Genomic DNA, 21,281 nt, shown 5'->3' with positions numbered 1-21,281 from the left:
AGAAATCAGGAGAATTAATTCACATCCCACACATTGATATGAATATCTAATTTTATGATTCATATGTTTTAAGCGTATAAATTTACGGTTGGGGATTGAAATTTTAAAATGTAGGATAAATGAAAACACTTGAGGTGGAATCGTCCCAGATTTGCACTAAGTGCAGTAGTAGGCGGGTAAAATGAGGTTTTGCGCACCGGCCGCAATGGCAGCTTTTCACGCCGCATCATCCCAAACCCGCCATATTAATTATGCATTCCTGGGAAACATGCCATTTCCATGGCGGGCGGGCTGTCATTCGCCCACCACACCATCACCTTCCCACTTCAGCACGCCAGGGGCCATAGTGACACATCCCTCAAGCACCTTTTGTATGCTGTGGAGGCCCGCCATGGTGTCTTCTAGACAGGAGGGGTGGCAACATTACCACTCTGGCTTGGTAGGTGATGGCAGTGGTGATCAGTGCCAATGCTGCACAGAGGAGGTTGGCCATCCAATGCAGATAGAGGACGAATGACCTCATCTATGCCGCAAGGGTATGGCAATCATCTCATCACTCTAAATTCCCACACTCAGGCCCATCACATAAGCTCTGGAATCTCACTCACTGCCAGTTCACAGGACATCACCACTCATTCTTTCACACACACCCTCACATCTCCATTTGGCCTCATCTCCTCCGGAGACTGCTTCCTCAGTCCTCACCATCTTGAGGCCACTTACACAGATCAACTTGTGCCCCCACACAAGCCCAGGTATACCCCCCTTCCCCAGTACAGCCTTCATCCTGCAGCTTCTTCCTTTGCCTGAGGCCACTTCTTCCCCTTCCCCAAGCTAGTTTTAGCCCTGCAGCCATACAAAGCCATCCCCACCTTATGGCTGGTCCGGTAAGTAGAGATCCTGCCCGTGAGCCCACCTAAAAGTGATGTGGTGCTATCTGCGAAGCCTGGTGCTGATGACTGCGAGTGCTGCCTGAAGCAAGCTAGGCAAACAAACATCAAAGTCCCGAGAGAAGTGCAGGTCGGCATGTGCACGTCGCTTATGTGCTTTTGTGAAACACATAGGTGTGCTATCACGCCGAAATGGGCGGATGATCCAGCGTGGGGGATGAGTCCGGTGGGCTAACCTTATGCAGGTGTATTAGAATGAAGTTCCTGACGTCTGATGGCGAGAAATGTAACCCGCCATCGACGGGCTGAGCGGATGATCACAAACTGGTTTCACAACGTCATGAAACCGATTTTTGGCCTTCTCGCCATATTGTCCGCTCACACCACCAAACACACCCGACGTCAGTGGACACGGATGATTCCGCCCTTGTTTTGAGAAACGGATAAGCAAACTTAAAGTGATAGCAAATCCAAGAGTGACCTATAATTGTTTATTAAGGTCATGGTGGGAAGTATTGGAGACTAAACAATGGGCTAATTCTCTGAGCTTTATGGCGGAGATGGCTACAGCCATATAAATAAGGTGTTTAAATTATTTAAATGGTTTCCCAGAACAACAGAGCAGTTTTGGAATTGGAGACAATTAGTATAAATCTCTATCTGAGACATCCCAGGTGTGCCACATTTGCCATGGGGATAGATTGCAGGGAGTTTTTTTTTGTTTTTTGTGTTTTATTTGGGAGATTTCTCACAGAAACAGGCAGCCAGCTTGGGAACGGCTTTGAGGCAGGCAGAGGCAAAAATCTGCCAGGAGCTGTAAAGGAGCTGGAACCAGGTGCAAAGGGCTATCAGAAACCAAGGGTCTTTTCTGATTTGGAGTCCCTGATCAAGAATGCGGTGAGACCCATCCTTGAACTGGGGAGCGTTGAAGGAAAGTTAGGGGGTTTGCCTAGCCAGATGCTAGTGGAAGGACCCCAAGAAATCTCATACCTCAGAAAATAGTGGGGGCACTGAAGAAAATCAAAGTGAATTCCTGAGAGCGGTGGCACGCCTTGGTTTGATCCCAGGAGAAGTGATAGAAGCTTCACGATCCCTTAAAGTACAGGGGAAATCTTGGGTGGAAGTAAAAGTGGAACAGGGAATGTTCTGTTGAGAGCTTTGGGTTTAAAGTAGGGCCAAGATTTTTCCCTTGTCGGGCAGTCTTCGCGGGAGCAGGTGGGAGCAGTCGGGAAGCCAACCACCGCCCGCGACCAGGGCTGAACCATGATTCACACTGGCAGGCCAATCAAAGCCCACCCAGCATGAAATGCACGCTTCAGTGCTCAGCCCTGCCTGTGGGGGAGAAGGGCGAGAGTGCAAGTTCTCGCATGCGTGAGTGCACAGGAAAAGCTCCCTGAGGCACAGAGCTGCCTCAGGGAGATAAAGAGTTTTGAAAATTAAAAATAAGGATTTTTAAAATGTTAAAAAAAATGTCCCCTCGTGTGACTCTGTCACATGAGCCAGGACATGTTAGAAATTAGGGTGATTTTTTTTTTGTTTAACGACAGATCGAAACCTCATCCCGCCCGTGGATGAGATTTCGCAAAAAATGCAAGGGCCGCTTGGCGAACCATAAGGCGAAAAATGTAATTCAATTACATTATTAATGGCCTTAATAGGCCACTTAATTGTCGGCAGGGGCGCTGCCAACTCCCGCACGCTCCCGCCAACCAAAATATTGCGCGACATCATCGCGTGTCATTTTATGCTCGAGCAGGTCAGGCCTGTGCCTGCCCGCTCAGCAAGAAATCCTGCCCTACGTGTTCATAAAAATATAATGTTAAGTCAATAATGCTTGCTTTGTTTAAAACTTCTACAGTTAATGTTTGTGTTTAAAACATGGAATCTTGGGGTATAATTCTTTTGGTTAATAACTGGGAGTTCAAAAAAGTTTTTAAAAGTTACTGATCTCTACTGAGATTGTCACAATACTAAATGTTCAAGTTTCAGTACTAACTCTAAAATCATCACATATGCCAAACAAAGACCTTGTTGCAGATCATTCCTACATTAACAAGGCATAGTTATTTTTCAAGTCCCTCTTTTTCCCTGCACCAGTCCATCTCAAAACTGACTCTCATCAGAATTGGGGGTATATGCAGAATATAATAGTTTTTTTGTTGTCTACTTTAGGGTCTTAAAAACCAAATAATCACCTACTATCTAAAAATCTCAACTTAATTTAAAACAAGAATATGGATTTTTGAGGCTAACAAACATTCTTGGTTCTGGGTGTGGTATTTGTAAGGGTGCTTTACTTTAACTCCACATGACATTAAATTATTAATCAATGACAGTGGGATTTCCTTTTGATTGTTTCAGTGGCTGAAAAATAATTAGAATGACATTGGGTACAGGAGTGCACAGGTTTGTTACTAGGCTAATAAGCTAGAGAACAAGACAATGGGTATTTGGGAACTTAAATTCAGTTTTTAAAAATTCTAGAGATAAATAGCTAGTACCAATAAAAGTGAAAATGAAGCTGTCAGATAGTTGTAAAAATCCAATTGGTTCACTAATGTCCTCTAGGAAAGGAAGTCTGCTGTCATTACCTGCTCTGGCTTATACATTATTCAAGTCCAACACCAACGTGATTGACGATTAGCTTTTCACCAAAGTGCCCTAGCAAGCCATTCAGTTTTATCAAGACAACTATGCAGCAGATCAAGAATAAGGCTCAGTTACCTTATCAGGGACAATAAATGCTGGCTTTGTCAGTGACGTCCACCATGCAAAAATAATTTAAAATATATAATAACATATTTAAGTGTAGCTCCTGGATGGTTTGATATAATATTATTTATCCTTTAGCATCTAGTTAGTTTGTTCCATTAAAAAAACAATGCTTTGGTCAAGTTTCTACTTTGATTGCCATAGTTATTTTGCTATCTGTTCAGATGTGGATCATTTCCTCATAATGCACAAAAGGAAGTGTGAACTATTAATTTTTCTGATGAAGGGAAAACTATGTTATATTAATAGAGTGAAACATGTGAACGTTTGAATCTATAATGATGTAATTTTTGCTAAATACATATTCAGTTTGTACTTTGTTAATTTGTTTGGTTGTTATATCAAAACCTTCTGGGAATGAACAATTTGTAGTCCAAAGAATTCATGGCGCATAAAATTACATAATAAAATAATGAATATCTGTCAACTTACTCTGAATACTTTCTCCACTCTTGCAATACTTTTACCAAAGATTGTGCCCAATTGATCCCCAATCCCTGCTAACAGAAAGCCGAAGAGAGGAATTCCAAACAATGCATATAAGATGCAGAATATTTTCCCTCCTTCAGTACTGGGTGCAATATTCCCATAACCTATTAAAATAAATAAGAACATATTTTTGGGATATAACAATAAAGACATGCTGATCTCCTGCTACTTAATGGATAGTTGTCAGGAATTAATACACGAGATCATCAAACAGTTCGGAGATAGGCATAAAAGGTATAGCATAGAAGTGGCAACTGGGGTTCAATCAGTGAGCTATAAACCTGCACAATTAAATTATTACTCTGTCTTTTATTCCTAGGTGATTAATCCTTACTTGAGAAACAATTTTTTTTTTCTCCATTATATAGTTCGTCCAGTGCTAAAAAGGTAGATTAGTTCAGTGTACTACAGCAATGCAAGAAATGCATATAATGTTTTATCTGAGAATCCATGATTAGAGACCTGTTTAGAAACCAAGGCAATCCAAAATTGATATTCAGTTTCTCTGTTTAGGTTCTGAAGCTTTGATACCTTATTTTGAAATCTGAATGTCCTGTGTACCCAACAGAAATGTTCAACCGATAAAATCAGTGATGTCCCAGAAGAAACAGTTCAGAGATGATGGATTGAAATATAGTGTCAATAAATCTATTTTTGTTCTGTAGTTTTTACTTTGCCTGCATATTAGGGAAAAAATAAGCATGAGAAATGAATGGTATCAGCATTACCTCTCCATGTTATTAATTGTGCATACTTTGTTTATAGTACATGAAGGTTGTAAATGTTATGCCATTATAGATAACAGCTCAATATTATGCTAATTGGACCTAATCTACATGCACAAAGTAACTATGTTTAGCTAATTACCAAGGCACATCTCAATGGAACTTTGAGTAAGGGTTCTACTATTATAGTAGATTGTTGATGAATTATCATTGAATTTAATTTGTAAATTAAAATTTGCTTAATTATAAAATTGTTTTTCCTCTGTAGCACAAAACAAGTTTGAGGGGCTGAGTGGCCTAATCCTGTTTTTCATTTCCTAATGCTGCTGGGCCCAGAGAGCTGCTGGCCAATGAGCTGAGACTTCCTCTCCAAATGGGGATGGAAGGCCTGCCTACAGCCAATTAACACTCCACAGAATGTTGCATGGCCATGGGACAGGGGTGTATACCCTGCCGGCCTTTTTGGTGGCGGGGTTTTCCAAAATATCCTACCTTCCAAGTGTAAAATCTTCATCAGAACCGTATTAATGAAGGATCTTCACCTCTTTTTTTCAGATACTGATGGATTTTGGTAAGTGCAGCTCCCCACTTTGAATGTATTTCTCTTTTGATTAGTACTTTGAGAAAAGCCTTTTGAAAATTAAGTGCACTCCCCTTGTCTCTACGCAAGGTATGGGATTTCAGAATTCCTTACCTGTTAACACAATGGTACCATACACTAATACACCACACTGCTGAAAAAACTAACATTTTAGTCACCTAGAGACCCTTATTGTGGGATAAAAGCAAAGAACTGCGGATGCTGGAAATCCAAAACAAAGACAGAAACAGAAATACCTGGAAAAACTCAGCAGGTCTGGCAGCATCGGCGGAGAAGAGCACAGTTGACGTTTCGAGTCCTCATGACCCTTCAACAGAACTAAGTAAAAATAGGAAAGAGGTGAAAAATGAAATGAAAAATGAAAATGAATTTTCACCCCTTTCCTATTTTTACTTAGTTCCGTTGAAGGGTCATGAGGACTCGAAACGTCAACTGTGCTCTTCTCCGCCAATGCTGCCAGACCTGCTGAGTTTTTCCAGGTATTTCTGTTTCTGTTTTTGTTTTGGACCCTTATTGTAAGACCAGTTTGTGATCTTGCTAGAAGAACAGCATTCTTCTCATTTCTAGATACCAATCACGCTACAAATTTGCAGAACATACCACATTCCATCTCTCTATACATTGTTACGGAACATCCCGCACAATTGTCATCAAATGTATTTTACCTCTAAAATGATTTTAAACAATAATTGCAGAATTCAGCAATAGTTGATTTACTTGTTAACTAAGAAGATAAAAACAAAGAGCATGCTTATTCATTTCTTCTATCCACTTATAATAGTTACAGCAAAGTATGGAATCTTTAATTGATACACATTGAATTCAAAATGAATCTTTACATAATGTTATGAAAAACATTTTCAAAGATTTGGTTGTACACTGTAGGTCCTTATGTTTCACATTGGGTCTTTAAAAGATTGAAGGGTAGGGTTGTCATTTCAGATTATAAATGCATTCTCTTTTACAACACTAATTCACAAATGCTGATTACAAACCAAAACATTTATCTGACCTGTAGAGTGAAGTTGAAGTTTATGTGGAGGTATTGGGCCCATCCCTCCAGCTTCTAAGTCAGGGGTGTGCCCATCTCCACTTGGCCAGGTGGTCTTGAGCTGATTTTACAGCTGTCATGCTGCTATTTGGCTCAGGGTGAGACTTACACCCTCCCCCAGGAGGACATCCCGCCTCCGAGAGCAGCTAGCCAATCAGATGTCCGGCAGCTCTCTAGTCCCAGCAGCACCACCAAGAGTGCCTGGCAGCCTACTCATGTAGCATGGATGCCTCCTGCTGCTGCTAGTAAAATAACAGCAGGAAGAGGTCCTGAAGTGGCCATTAATTAGCTACTTAGGGTCTCAATTGGCCCAAGGGTGGGCAGGCGGTCTGCAACAGATCCACCACTGGTAAAATAACAGCAGAAGCAGTTAAGCAATGGGAATGTGACTGCCACCATAGCACCCAAATTAGCAGCCTGCCAGCCTGCCAGCCCGCACCCAGGGTGTTTGTAAAGTTCCACCCATGATGGGAGTGCAGCAGACCAGGATGGTGTAGTTTTCTTCCAACATATGCAACAGCTTCTATTTTTATAGTGCCTTTAATGTAATGAGCATCCAAAATAACTTCACAGAAAAGAAACAGCCACCGAGCAATAAAAGATGAGTGAAGGCATAATTAGAGACGGGTTTTGAGGAGGTTTCTCAAGAAAGAAAGTGGTAGAAAGATGGTGTGGTTTAGTTAAAAAGGTTCCAGACCACAGGGCTAAAATTGCTGAAGGAAACATGGATAATTTTGGAAAGCCAACGTTTGCAACTAGTGCTTTTTCTCAAAAGGACTTATCTTAAAATCTGTTCTCCCTTTATTGAAAGATATTGCAATAAAGCTCAGGGTTCTAGATGGCCCACCCAATTCGCACCAGGCCCACCCAAATCTAAGCCCGTGTGAATACTGCGCTGGAAATGCAGCAAAGTCAAGTGATTCTCAACTGGATCTCATACATTGGTGCATTTAGCATCCCAGTTCCCTCCAGTCAACCAAAAAAAACCTGTGTGTGAGGAAGTGGGGAGGATGAGAAAGTCTGGGTGGGGAAATGAACTGCACTGATGATGTTGCAAGATTTTCTCCCATCATTGTAGTGGGAGATGAAAAAAGGGGAAAAAATCTCCAGTAACTCTTTAGCTGTGAGCCACTTTGTGAGTGATGTCAGGAGTTTTCCGCTCCAAGTAAACAAGAGCAAAGGCAGCCAAGTTCCAATTTGAAATTTTTAAAAAGCCAGCAAAAAGAATGAACGTCCAGTCATGCTGAGCCAACCCTCAGACAACTTGTGAATGTGATGTGGACTTGTTGGTGAAGCAACCAGTGGTGCACTGAGTGTGAAGGACGGGGAAGAAAAAGAGGAGAGCATGAGGCTGGAGATGTCTGGCAGCTGGGATCTGATGCACAGATCACCATTAGCCAATGCCTGCTATGTGTTTGTTTCTTTTTGTTTGTTTTGTAAGTACAAGACCTGAGGAAGGTGACGTGCATGAAAAGTGAGAAACTTTTGATGGGCGAGAGGGAGAAAAGCAGGAAGAGGAAGAGTTTCTGATTGTGGTATAATCTATATCATTCTCCACCATCACTGTAACTAATACTGAATAGCCTCACTTATTTTACACCATTCATATCACAATTATGCCAGCAGGCACCAACAGTAACAGTCATTATTCTTGCTGGTGTCTCAATCTGCATGACTGCTTTTTGACAAGTGTTGAATTTATCTTGATGAAGAGGAGATGGGAATGTTGCTGGGTGTAAGGCATGTGTATGTTTTTTCACAAGGTGGCATTTTTATCCTGTTTTTTGCACAGCCCATCAACTAGGCACTCCTAATTACAATACAGTCAAAAAGTCCCTTTCATCCCTCAACCAACAGATTAGCCGATCCCTATCATAATTCTGTTTGTGGGTTTTTGATGTGTGTAAATTAGCTGTCACCGTTTCTACATTATAACAGTGGCTATATTTCAAAAGTATTTCATTGGCTGTAAAGTACTTGGGGGCTCCTGTTGTTGTGGAAGGTGCTTTATAAATGTAAGTCTTTCCTTATACTCCCTTCAGATTCACCCAACACTTTTTATCCTTAATGAGATGCTCCAGGTTCATTAAACACATGAGCATCATTCAGGAATGGATTGCTCTTGGCTATTATATTAAAGCATAGGAGGTCTTGTGGCACAGTGGGTAATATCCCTGACTCTGAGCCAGAAGCTCTAGGTTTAAGTCCCACCCCAGAACTTGATGCCTAAAGAAGGTGTGTTTATATGCAGTCAAACTGGTTGAGTATCAACTTGAGTATCAATTATCAACTTGAGTAAATCTTTCCAATATACACCAATGACAGGTCCTAAAAGTAGGAGAGATTCCTGGTCATTCATGTGATGGAATGAAAATTGGAATATCTACCATTACTATTTATAGCTCCAGGCTATGACGTGTACGTTGCAACAGCAGCTTGGACCCCTTTTGGGGGTCAGTTGGATGTGGATCATATGGTGGGGAGACAGTGATACAGTGATAATGTCACCGGACCATTAATCCAGAGGCCCAGACTAATGCTCTAGGGACATGGGTTCAAATCCCACCACGGTAGCTGGTAGAATTTAAGTTCAATTAATAAAATCTGGAATGGAAAGCTAGTCTCAGTAATGGTGACCATTAACTCATCACCCTTACCTGGTCTAGCCTACATGTGACTCCAAATCCACAGCAATGTGGTTAACTCCTAACTGCCCACTGAAATGGCCTAGCAAGCCACTTTCAAATGATGGCCTTGCTATCGACGCCCACACCCCAAGAAAGAAATTTTTTAAGATGACGCCAATAGCATGTTTGCTACCTGTTCTGGCTGGGGTGGATTAGCCTCCTTACCTTTTTGCCCAAAGTGGAGGTCGTGGCGCTGTGGGTCAGACCTGCCTTCAGGCAGAGAACAGAAGAAGATCAGATCAAGTGGCCAACAAGAAACCTCAATGGGGAGGGCAGAGCCAAGATGGTTGCTCCACTAGCTAGGCTCCGAGGCACGAACAGGAGCAATGTAATCAATGTGAAGGAAGGATGGCTTGTTATTGTTGCATCGTGTGTTTCCCCCAAATTGGTAGCAAATTCAGGAATGGAAACAAACTTTAAGAATGGAATAATAGGAAGAAGGAGAAAAAAATAGCATCAGGGCTAAGTTTTTTGTGTAATGTATATGGAAACAGTTAACAGCAGAGTGTTTTCATTCCTGTTGCATTCAACATATTTTGTGGTTCACAAACACACTTCAACTTTAATTCAGACTTCAACACCAGATGATAATTTTTTAAAACTCCTTTTTTTCATTTTGAATCATACCTACTCCAATTGTGCATTCAGTAGATAATATTCAAAAAAGGGGATAAAGCGAATACACACTAGAAGAGGGATCAGCAGACCTCAGCCAATGCCTGTCCACTATAAGTTAGGGCTCATACAAATTTGTATTCCTAGTTACAGCACTGGTAAGGTATGTACCTAGTTTATGTAAGAAGAGAAGAGGATTGTAAAAGATAAAAGGGGAAGACTTCACACAGATATTCTGGACTGCTTTACATTGTAGTGAAACTGTTTTCACATATAATATTAGTATTGGTAATAATATTTTTTTTAAATTACCTATTGTGGTTATCACAGTCCCAGCGAAGAAAAAGGCACTACCAAGTTCCCAGTTACTTGTATTGTTAGCTGAATTATCTACAGGATTCACTCCAGCGCCAAGAGCCTCAATTGCATGCTGGAAAGAAACAATTGTACATTAATAAATTGTACTTTTTAAAAAGTCCACAACAAGAGCAATAGAACCATTTGCTTGTGAGAGCACAGATTAATAGCTTTACAGAGGTGTTCAAAATACTATATGTAAGCTATATATAGCACATGGCCCACAAAGCCTAAGCACACTGTTAGTTTTCACGTGTATGCTGATGACACGCAGCTCTACCTCACCACCACCATTGTTAAATTATCAGACTGCTTATCAGACATCCAGTACTGGATGAGCAGAAATTTCCTCCAATTAAATATTGGAAAGACTGAAGCCATTGCTTTTAGACCCCACTCCAAACTCTGTTCCCTAACTATTGACTCCATCCCTTTCCCTGGCAACAGTCTTAGATTAAGCCAGTCCGTTTACAACCTTGGTGCCACATTCAACCCCAAGATGAGCTTCCAACCGCTCATTTGTGTCATTACTAAGACTGCCTATTTACATCTCCCTAACATCGCCCAACTTGCCCCTGCCTCATCTGCTGTTGTAACCTTCATTCATACCTCCATTACCTCTAGACTTGACTATTCCAATGCACTTTTGGTGGTGTTGTGAATATCTGATTCCAAATTCATTTGTTGTTAGAGGTATAACTTTGAATTTTAAGAATATAATTTTGAGGTTGGAGATTAAAGGGTTAAATGTAAGTTAAATGGAAAACTTGGTTGAGGAACTGGTAACAGATCATGGGTAATTACAGTTCAGTGTGTTATTTAATGAGGTCAGAATTGGAAGTGAGAAACTTAAACAATGAATGATCCAATTGTATGCTTGTGATAGAACCAGGAGGTCTACAGTTACTTCAATAAAAGATTTAGAATATTTATGTAGCTCCCAGATGAAAAGAAGCTAAAAGCACTTTTGTAAACGTTTCTTGGTGGAACCACTAATTCTAAGGAGAATTCCCTGACTTAATTAGAAATTTAAATTATGCATGTGGGTCTCAGAATCAAAGGTTTTGAATCTAATAGTTAATTAATGTAAATTACTGTTTGGAACATCCCTGGTATGCCACACTGCCGTGGAGATAAATTGTAGGGAACTGCCCTTCTGTATGTGGTTAATCTGTATGTGTTTGCTCACAGAAGCAGGCAGTCGACAGTTCAGTTTGGGAACAGACAGATACTGTTACAGCTTACTGAGCCGAGGGAAAAAAAAGGGTGTGTTAGCCAGGCCTGCACCTTAAACAGAAATAATGCTAACATTATCATTCATTGTGCAGAATGTGAATGGGAGATCAAATTCAGTTTGGGGATAAAGCTCATAGGGAAAAGAGACTGGAATTTTGCTTAGCTTGGAGTTAGAAGAATAAATGTACAGTAACCTTCATAGTGAAAACTAGCAGTTATCTTAGCGAATGCAGCAAAGCCTTAGCTTGAACTGAGAAATCCACAGTTGTGAGGTTTTGAACAAAAGTTGGAGCATTGCTTAGCCAAAAGCTAATGGAAAGATCCCCATGAAATTTCATACCCCAGAGAATAGCTGGAATACTGAGGAGAAATTAAAGTGAATTCCAGAAAGCTGTAGCATACTTAGTTTGAATTCCAAAAGGAGGATTTAATATATTCTAGGTCTTAACAAACTGTGGTGTTAAGTTAGTAGTGCTTGCTTTGCTTTTTTTATATGCAGTAAAATTTGTTTTTGTTTAAAAGCATGAAATCTTGTGGCATAATTTATTTTAATTAATCACTGGGTGTTTGAATTTCCCTTTCAACATTAACTGTCTCTATGGGAATCATAACACTCGTCTCCCACATTCCAACCTCCGAAAACTTGAAATTATTCAAAACACTGTTGTTGTGTCTTAACTCGCACCAAGTCCCATTCACCTATCATCCCAGTGCTTTCGGACCTACACTGGTTCCCAGTGAAGAAACATTTTGATTTTATAATTCTCATCATTGCTCTCAAACCCCCTCCATAGTCTTGCCCCTCCCTTTCTTTGTAATTTCTTTCAGCCTCACAACTCTCCAAGGTCTCTACACTCATCTAATTCTGGGTTCTTGTGTATCCCCAATTTTAATCACTCCACCATTAGTAGCTGTGCCTGAAGTTGCCTAGGCCCCAAGCTCTGAATTACCATCCCTACACCTGTCTACTTGCTTTCCTTCTTTAACACACTATTTAAAGCCCACCTCTTTGACCAATCATTTGGTCATATGACCTATCGCCTTACGTGGCTTGGTGTAATTTCTAATGCTCCTGTGAAGCACCTTGAGACATTTTATTATGTTAAAGGCTGTATATAAGTTGTCGCTGTTGTTTTAGTTACTCTCCTGCTGGCCATTCCAGAAACCAGCAAGAAGTTGAAACTGCAGTATTAAATTTAAAGTTAGTTTGTAACATAGTTTGGAAGGAAGTATTTTTATGCATTTTTAACTCTTGCCTGAGTTAATGAAGAAGTGTTTTTATTTATTTGGTATTTTATACATTGTTTTGTTTCCTGTATCCTACATAGCACAATCTGTTATTGTGAGAACTAATGATTTAAGTGGTACATAGTTAAGTAGTCCGCTTAAAAAAAGTTTGGACACTTTTGGTTTGAATATTTCAGATCATCCTAAAACGTATATATATTAAAAACAGAAAATTATGGAAACACTTGGGTCAGGCAGCATCCACGCGGTGGGGAAGGTAGAGTTAACATTTCAGGTTGATGACCTTTCATCAGATAATCATATCTTGATATGCGTTCAACTGGCAAAATCAATTGTAACAAAGTTATGGAAAAACATGCCTCAAAAATTGTTACAAATCTTACAATAGCTTCCTTTGTATCAATCAGTTGCCTTTTTTAGAACTAATTCTGGTAAAACTTTCAACTTTATTTCATGAGCTATTCTTCAAGAATTGTGATTCTGTACAATCCCAAGGTGTCAGTTTCATATTTTTTGTTTGAAATGGCCCACTTTCACTACATAACAGATCCCATGACACAACATGAAGAACAGCTGCCAAAATTTATTCCTGACCAGTAATGATCTCTCAACCCAACATCACTAAATAAAACAGATTATCTGACCACTATCTTCTGGTTTTCTGTGGGGCCTTGCTGTGTGCAAATGGCTGCTGTATTTCCTACCTTATAGCAGTGGTTACACTTCAAAAGCCCTTAACTGGGTTGGAAAGCACTTTGAAACATTCTGAGGTGGTGAAAGGGGTATTTAATTGCAAATCTTTCTCTGTATTCAGGACAAAAGATAACGCACAGGTGTGTATTAATCTAGGTTTAAATGTGATATATTATGTTCAGTTGCTGGCTCTTTAAAAAAAATAATTGGCACGATTTAGCATGTGTTCATTGTTTTGTTTCCTGTATCCTACGTAGCACAATCTGACTGGTGAAATGGATGATTCTAAGTCAATGCCCAATACATTGCACACTTCAATGTTTGGGTAATGCCATTGTCTACGGGCTGATTGAAGACTAGGGAATTATCGGCGTATGTTATGGTGATGTATTAAATTATTGTCGAAATCTAAAGTGAAATTAGTGTACTTGTGTTTGAAATACCACGGTCTCCTGGAAATGTACGCGAGTTATTAGTTGCAGCCGACATGTTGTTCAAATATTACCTTTCGACCGTACGAATAACATGAACTTACTTAGTTTTAACCATAAACATCGTGCAACCTTTAAGACGACTGAGATGTTTAAGTAATAAAATAAAGGTATTTATCTGAAAAAGGTTTATTGTAACAGGAAACAATTTGACACTCTTCCCTGGCGATTAAGAACCTGTTGATGGTTAGTTGTGGATAAAGGTGATCTTATGGGTAAAAAGCAACTCGAAATGGCCTGCCAATAAGGACTGAGCTTTATTAATCTGGACAAGAAATCCGTCTCCCTCTTAAAAAACAAACTGCGTCCCTTCACCAAAACCGAACAAGCTCTTACTCTTCAAACACTTCCTTTGGTGGGTAGAGTTCGGGCTGATCGACACAGTGCATGTATTTATTTATCCAATCACTTTCACATGAGAGATGTATGCAGCTGAACCTGAGCACACGCTTGTGAATTCATTTTCTTACCTCAATAAGCGCGTCAAGTTCTCCGGGGTTCACACAGGGGTGATTTCGAAGAAAATTGGATTTCTCCGTCGTGATCTTAGTCTTCTGCTTGCTTTCGAAAGGTTTCTCCAGAGCTCTGAAGACCGTACCTCCGATCACCAGGTAAACCACGACCACCACGAAGATAGCCAGCACCGTCTTCCACTTCATGACTGTGGGAGATGTGTGGGGGCCACTGTCCATGCTGGCTATCACTGTGGTCCTGGAGGATATGGACAGCCTGGACACCGGGTAGTGCCCGTTGGTCTTCGGGTCACAGGCTTGCACCGTGGATTGAACAGCGACTGAAACAAAAATAAATGAAGAATGACTCCGACCCCAGGACGGGGAGGGGGGAAATGAACTATAGGTCTGTGCGCCAAGAGCGAGCATTTGCAGCGTTAACTGTCAATCTGATATCAAGTTAAGGATACATACTAACTTCATAATTTTCCTTCCGAGTCTGACCTTGTGATCACATGTTTCCAGGAGGTGTGCAGATGAGTGAAACGCCCTCTGTTTAAATTGTGTGTAAGTCAGCCTCTCCAAGTCTGCCCGGTGCGCTCATGTCATGCCCAAGTGTTCCTGTTGCCGGAGTGGTATTTTCATCGTTTTCAATGGGGGTGGGGTGTGTGGGGAGGGGTGAATGCCAGCAGCGCTCCCTCGTGCTGTTTCTCATATTTAAAAAAAAGTTACTTGTAGCCGTGTCAGAGTACGTGAGTAAACTCTGGGCATTGGGTCAGTCTCCATTCAGCATGTGGGGTAAATAGAACCGTTCAACTATGTGTACAGAATTCAGACATTGAGGCGAGAATGCTTCTTTACTGTGAAATTTAAAAGTTTAATTCGTCCCCGACCCCCACCTATATATTCTCGGCTAAAATAATGTTGATTAACATACACTAACTTCAACTAACTATGACAAATATGTATTAACTGATACCATGCGTCTATTTCGGTCGGATTCAAATCTATTCCAATATATAAGGCTACATCTATTCGGTATTGTTTTAAGGGTAATTGGTGTCATTCTGTGAGGGTGATCAGAGCCAGCAGCAGTGGCTTAGAATCGTTAAATGTATGAGCAGAAACTGACATCTTGAGTAGGGTTGCCGGGAAAGGGTCGCTTTGCATCTAATTCATTCTGCATGCAACGAAACGACAGCTCCTAGGCAACACTCCACTCGTAGTTGTTGGTGTGACCAATAAATGTAGCCTGGCACCAAGCATGTGTAACAACGCATCGCCCAACCCGTCAGGGGAGCAGCTTAATCCAAAAAGTCGGTTTGGGTGTGTGCACACGGTTTCTAAAGCCGTTGAGAATATGATGAAGAGTTCGGGTCTGTTACGAGAAATTAAAAGCTACTTGGAATGATGTCATTCACTGTGGAGCCGAAATGTAAAGCAGTTTCTAGGTTAAACAGTGCCCCTCCTCACGTTCAGCGGTCAATGGACTTCAATTTTCCATCGGGGGAGCGTTACTGTTGAATGTTTTGAAATTGTTGTGCAATGTGTGCTCTGGGTGCTGCGATGAAAGAACCATTTTCACCAAACATCTCAGCGGGAATATGACAAGGCAGCAGCAATAGGGATGGCGAATGGGGGAGCCGGTTAAAAGCTGAAGAGGTGTAAGCATATTAATTTCCCATTTTAACATGTCAATGAAATACAGTAGAGTCTCAGAAAAAGATCTATTTAGCAATAATCTGCCCAGTGAAGCTTTTTTTTGTTGCTTTCTCCCGCACCAGACTGCGGGTTTTTGCTCAGCTGTGTGCTCGCTGGAGTGACCCGGTCCTTGCAATAAAGCAAAAAAAACCACCAGGCAGCCCCACCACACACACACACACACAGCTGCTCGAGTAATGGAAACGATCGATTATTTAAAAAAGGTAAAGAAATAAAAAGAAAGCGAGTGAAATAAATGATATTCCCACCATGCATTTTGGAATGGATAAAGATTTACATATTCAAATTAACCCTTCTAAAGCCGTTCGGTCCGATACCCCGGTGATAACTGCTCAGTTAATAGCGCAGCAGAGAATGAATCGTTTCAAAATGGTATTGCCAGGACCTGGAGTGGGAACCCCATTAAAATGAATTCTCTCCAGTAAATGTTAGTGAAACCAGGAAAAGGTTTGCCCACTGAAGGACAACAGTTACTCGCTCACACAATTGACCATCGTTTTGTTTATGCATATATATCTTAAATGATATGCTAAGAATATCAACCCCGTGGGCAAATACCGTTCAATTCGTGGAACAAAAATACTAACAGCGCAAACACACGCACACAAACAATTTTTTACTGCAGTACAGCTACGAACCTGGAGGGTCACAACTAGTGTGTTTTCTTGATGATTCTATTGGAAATTTCATCTTAGATCGCCAAAACCTTTCCTTTCCTTGCATTCGCAAAATGCAGTCAGTTACTCTGAATCCGCGGACTTAAGATGAGCGGCCATCCTTTGGAGTCAACATTTTATGTCTACGTGTTTTATTCCAAGCCAGTCGAGAAAATAAAGAAAATGAGATTTTAAAAAAAATATTAACGCCAAATTCATAAAGCGAGCTGAGGCTCAGCAACATCAGAAACGATTCGTGCATGAATGATCTCACACTGCAGAGTGCAGAAGGAATTGCAGGCGGCTGTCTTGCATGTGGCAATTAAAACAAAAGTATATTGTCCATGGAGAAAATAGCAGATCTCGCTTCCGGAGTGGCTAGAGTGGTTGAACTCACTGTTTTCTGGCTGGAGATGGAGGCTGTGTGTGGCTGTGTCGTGTTGTTAGGTGGAGTTGTGAGTCGGAGACACCCTCGGTTTGTCGGCACATGGCAGTGTCCTGCGGCAGGCGGCAGCCACCTCATCAAACATTCCCTACACAAAGAGGGAAAAGACGGTTAACATCAGGCGGATTGGAAGGGATTCTCTCCAGGGAAGCGATTGTTTACACTATTGCTTCGGTAACGGTTGAAATGTGTATGTGGGTGATCGTATCCATTTGCAGAATGGATGCATAAACATCACTTTGGACCTATAGTCCATGTATGCATTTGTCTCCGTACGAGCTTGTTGTAACATTCCACCATTTACCAATTGCAGATGCTGACATCACACACACAACAGTTTGCTACATCAGACCACATATAATTTATGTGCATCGCATCGTGCATAGTAAATCTCCGAATAACATATACTTTAAAAGTTTTTATTTCATAAGCACATCTGAATATTGTAATGCATTGCTTTTATAAATTGGGTCCAAAATATGATTACATACTGTGGGATCTGTTTTATACGTATTCGTTAAGGTACATGTACGAACGCATATGTTCACAAACATCCCATGCGCCTACATCCAGGCGTGGCCTATGGTACAAGCGAATAAAAGGGATAAGGCAGCGGGGAAATGTACCAAATCATTATCGGTGTCTCATAGAAGTTCAACTGGTGATTGTTTTTAACATTACTGAATCGCAATTGTGCCGCAACCGGTGTTCCTGAACCTGTGCCGAATGTTAATGACTACGGCTTCGCCGGGCGGCGCTTTCATCTGCAAACACAACTCACACCGATTGAGCCATCGGCTCTTCAAGGGAAACAACGAGAACAAAAGGGAGGGCGGCGTTTTGCTGGCACGTTGACAACAGAAAGTTAAAAAAAAATTTGGGAGGGGAAACCGGTTCGTTTAACTCTTTCTAAGAGGTATCAACAAACGCAATCTTTCCTAAATTGTCAATGCTGGACATCACAGGATGAGATTACTATATGTACAATAGCGTAAATACAATCCGCGTGGAGTCGAAACAAAATCAACAATACTTATCTTGGGAACGCGGCTACAACCTTGTGGGGGTATAGTTCGCAAGTGGTTACGCGAGGATTTCTGCAGTGTTTTTCCCAAAGTTCCCTCGTCCCTTGTTTTCTATGCACCTGCTATAATTGACAAAGCTGCAGCAACCCTTTCCCATGATTTTCTCGTCAATCCGAAATCAATCAACCAACATCATATCCGAAAGCTCATCACAGGACCTTAAAAGTGATTGTTGTCAATATCTTGTGCAACTTTGGTAACTGTAATTTCATCCTGTAATGTTCTAGCAATACACTTTGAAACACATTTTGCTGTTCTAGTGGTCTTGATACAGCATGTGGGCCTTCATTTTTTTTTAATCCACCATAACCAACAGGTATCTCTGGGCCCCACTAGATTTAGCGGCTATTCCTGCATTGTAGACTATGACAGGAATTAGTCAAACCCAAATGCATTCCATTGCGCTAAATATCTACCAAACACCAGCCATTCATCTGCTATGCCATTTTTTTGATATTCATTTATGGGAAGTGAGCATTGCTGGCCAACCCAACATTTGTTGTTCATCCCCAATTGACCCTTGAGAAGGTGATAGTGAGTCACCTTCTTGAATTGCTATAGTTCCTGTGGTGTGGGTGTATCCACAGTGTTGTTAGGTAGGGAATTCTAGGATGTTGACCCAGCAACGATGAAGGAATGATGATTTATTTTCAAGTCAGATGACATGAGACTTCAGGGGAATTTGCAGGTGGTGGTGTTTCATGCATCTGGCTGCCCTTGTTCTTCTAGATGGTAGTGACTATGGGTTTGGGGGGTGCTGTCAAAGAAGCCTTGGTGAGTTGCTGGAACCTGCTAGATATTACACACTGCAGTCACTATGTGCCGGTGATGAAGGGAGTGAACATTTAAGGTAGTGGATGGGGTGCCAATCAAGCAAGCTGCTTTGTCCTGGATGGTGCCAAACTTCTTGCATGTTGTTAGAGCAGCACTCATCCAGGCAAGTGGGGAGTATTCCATCACATGCCTGACCAGTGCCATGTCGATGGTAGAATGGTTTTGGAGAGTCACGTGGTCAGTTCATCACCACTGAATACCCAGCTTCTGACCTGGTCAAGTAGCCACATTATTTATGTGGCTAGATAAGTTAATTTTCTTGTCAATGGTGACCCCCAGGATGTTGATGGTGGGGGAGTCAATGATGGTAATGTCATTGAATTTCAAGGGAAAGTGGTTGGGTACTCTTGTTGAAGATAGTCATTGCCAGGTACGTATTTGGCGTGAATATTACATGCCACATCAATCCAAACCTGAATATTTCCCAGGTCTTGCAGCATGTGGGCATTGACCATTGCATTATCTGAGTTGCAAATGGAACTGAACGCTCTGCAATAATCAGTAAATATCCCCACTTCTGACCTTCTGATGGAGGGAAGGCCATTTATGAAGCAGCTAAAGGTGGTTGGGCCTAGGACACTACCCTGAGGATCTCTTACAATGATGTCCAGAAGCTGAGATGATAGCCTCCAACAACAACAATCATTTTCTTTTGTGCTAGGTATAACCACAGCCAGTGGAGAGATCTCTCATCATCCTTATTGTCTTCAATTTTGGTAGGGATCCTTGATTTTACATTCAGTCAAATACTGCCTTGAATTCAAGGGCAATGACTCTCACTTCACCTTTGGCATTCAAATTTTTTTGTCCGTGTTTGGACCAAGGCTTTGATGTGATCTGGAGCTGAGTGGTCCTGTTGGATCCCAAATTGAGCATTGTACAGCAGGTTATTGGTGAGTAAGTGCCACTCGATGGGATTGTTGATGACACCTTCCACCACTTTGATGATGATTGAGAGTGCACTGATGGGGTGGTAATTGGCCAGATAGGCTTTGTCTTGCTTTTCGTGGATAGGACGTATCTGGGCAATTTTCTATGTTGTCAGGTATATGCCATTATTGGAGCTCTACTGGAACAGCTTGGTTAGAGATGTGGCTTGACCTGAAGGGCACAAGCCTTCAGTTCTACAGACAGTTGTTGTCAGGGCCATAAACTTTGTTATATCCAGTGTGCTCAGCTGTTTCTTGATATCATGTGGAGTGAATTGTATTGGATGAAGACTCACAGCTGCGATGGTGGGGACCTCAGGAGGAGATCAAGATGGGTCGTTCACTCAGCACCTCTGAAGGTGTTTGTAAATGCTTCGGCCTTGTCATTTGCATTCACATGCTGGGGTCCACCATTATTGAGAATGATGATTTTTGGGGAGCCTTCTCATCCCATTAGTTGTTTAGTGTCCGTCACCATTTGTAACTAAAATAAAAACAGAAAATACTGGAAAAACTCAGCAGGTCTGGCAGCACCTTGGAGAGAGAAAAATAATTAACATTTTGAGTCGGTATAACTCTTCTTCAGACTCAAAACGTTAACTCTGTCTTTCTCACCACAGATGCTGCAGGACCTGCTGAGTTTTTCCAGCATTTTCTGTTTTTATTTCAGTTTTCCAGCATCCACAGTATTTTGTTTTTACCATTCACAACTGGATGTGTCGGACTGTAGAACTTTGACCTGATCCATTGGTTTTGGGATCACTTAGCTCTGTCAATAGCATGCTACTTCCACTATCAGCATGCATATAGTCATGTGTTGTAGCTTTACCAGATTGGCACCTCGTTTTTAGGTATGCCTGGTGCTAGTGCTGGCTTGCTGTCCTATATTCTTCATTGAACCAAGGTTGGTTTCTGGCTTGATGGTAATGTCAGACTGAGGGAGATGCCAGACTTTGAGATTACAATTGGGGTGCAATACAATTCTGTTGCTGATGATGGTCGACAGTGCCTCATGGATGTCCAGTTTTAAACTGCTAGATTTGTTTTGCTTCAGTTCCATTTAGCACAGTGTTAGTGCCACACAACACAGTAGATTGTGTCCTCAGCGTGAAGATGGGACTTTGTCTCCTTAAGGACTGTGAGGTTGTCACTCCTACCAATACTGACATTGTGGCCTCTGCAACAAATAGATTAGTGAAGATGAGGTCAAGTAGGCTTTTCCCTCATGTTGGTTCTCTCATCACCTGCACAAACCCTGTCTGGGAGTTACGTCATTCAGGACATGGCCAGTTTGGTCAGTAGT

The 21,281-nt window shown here is 41.4% G+C and overlaps 1 protein-coding gene across 1 annotated transcript in view; it reads right to left on the bottom strand.

The window, feature by feature from the left end:
• The window catches only part of kcnk10b (potassium channel, subfamily K, member 10b), a 38,845-nt gene extending 20,623 nt beyond the window's left edge, over positions 1-18,222 (bottom strand). Inside the window, exons 1-4 of the mRNA XM_078563329.1 lie at positions 16,668-18,222; positions 14,326-14,648; positions 10,143-10,260; positions 4,095-4,255 (exon numbers count right to left, since the gene is read on the bottom strand). Of these exons, the coding sequence (XP_078419455.1) occupies positions 4,095-4,255; positions 10,143-10,260; positions 14,326-14,648; positions 16,668-16,752 (687 nt within the window). The 5' untranslated portion in view covers positions 16,753-18,222. The remainder of the gene's footprint in view (positions 1-4,094; positions 4,256-10,142; positions 10,261-14,325; positions 14,649-16,667) is intronic.
• Between the last annotated feature and the right edge of the window lie 3,059 nt (positions 18,223-21,281).

This window comes from Cetorhinus maximus, chromosome 18 (assembly GCF_964194155.1).
Source record: "Cetorhinus maximus chromosome 18, sCetMax3.hap1.1, whole genome shotgun sequence".
NCBI classification, from domain to species: domain Eukaryota; kingdom Metazoa; phylum Chordata; class Chondrichthyes; order Lamniformes; family Cetorhinidae; genus Cetorhinus; species Cetorhinus maximus.
This window is presented reverse-complemented; position numbering and strand designations above follow the sequence as displayed.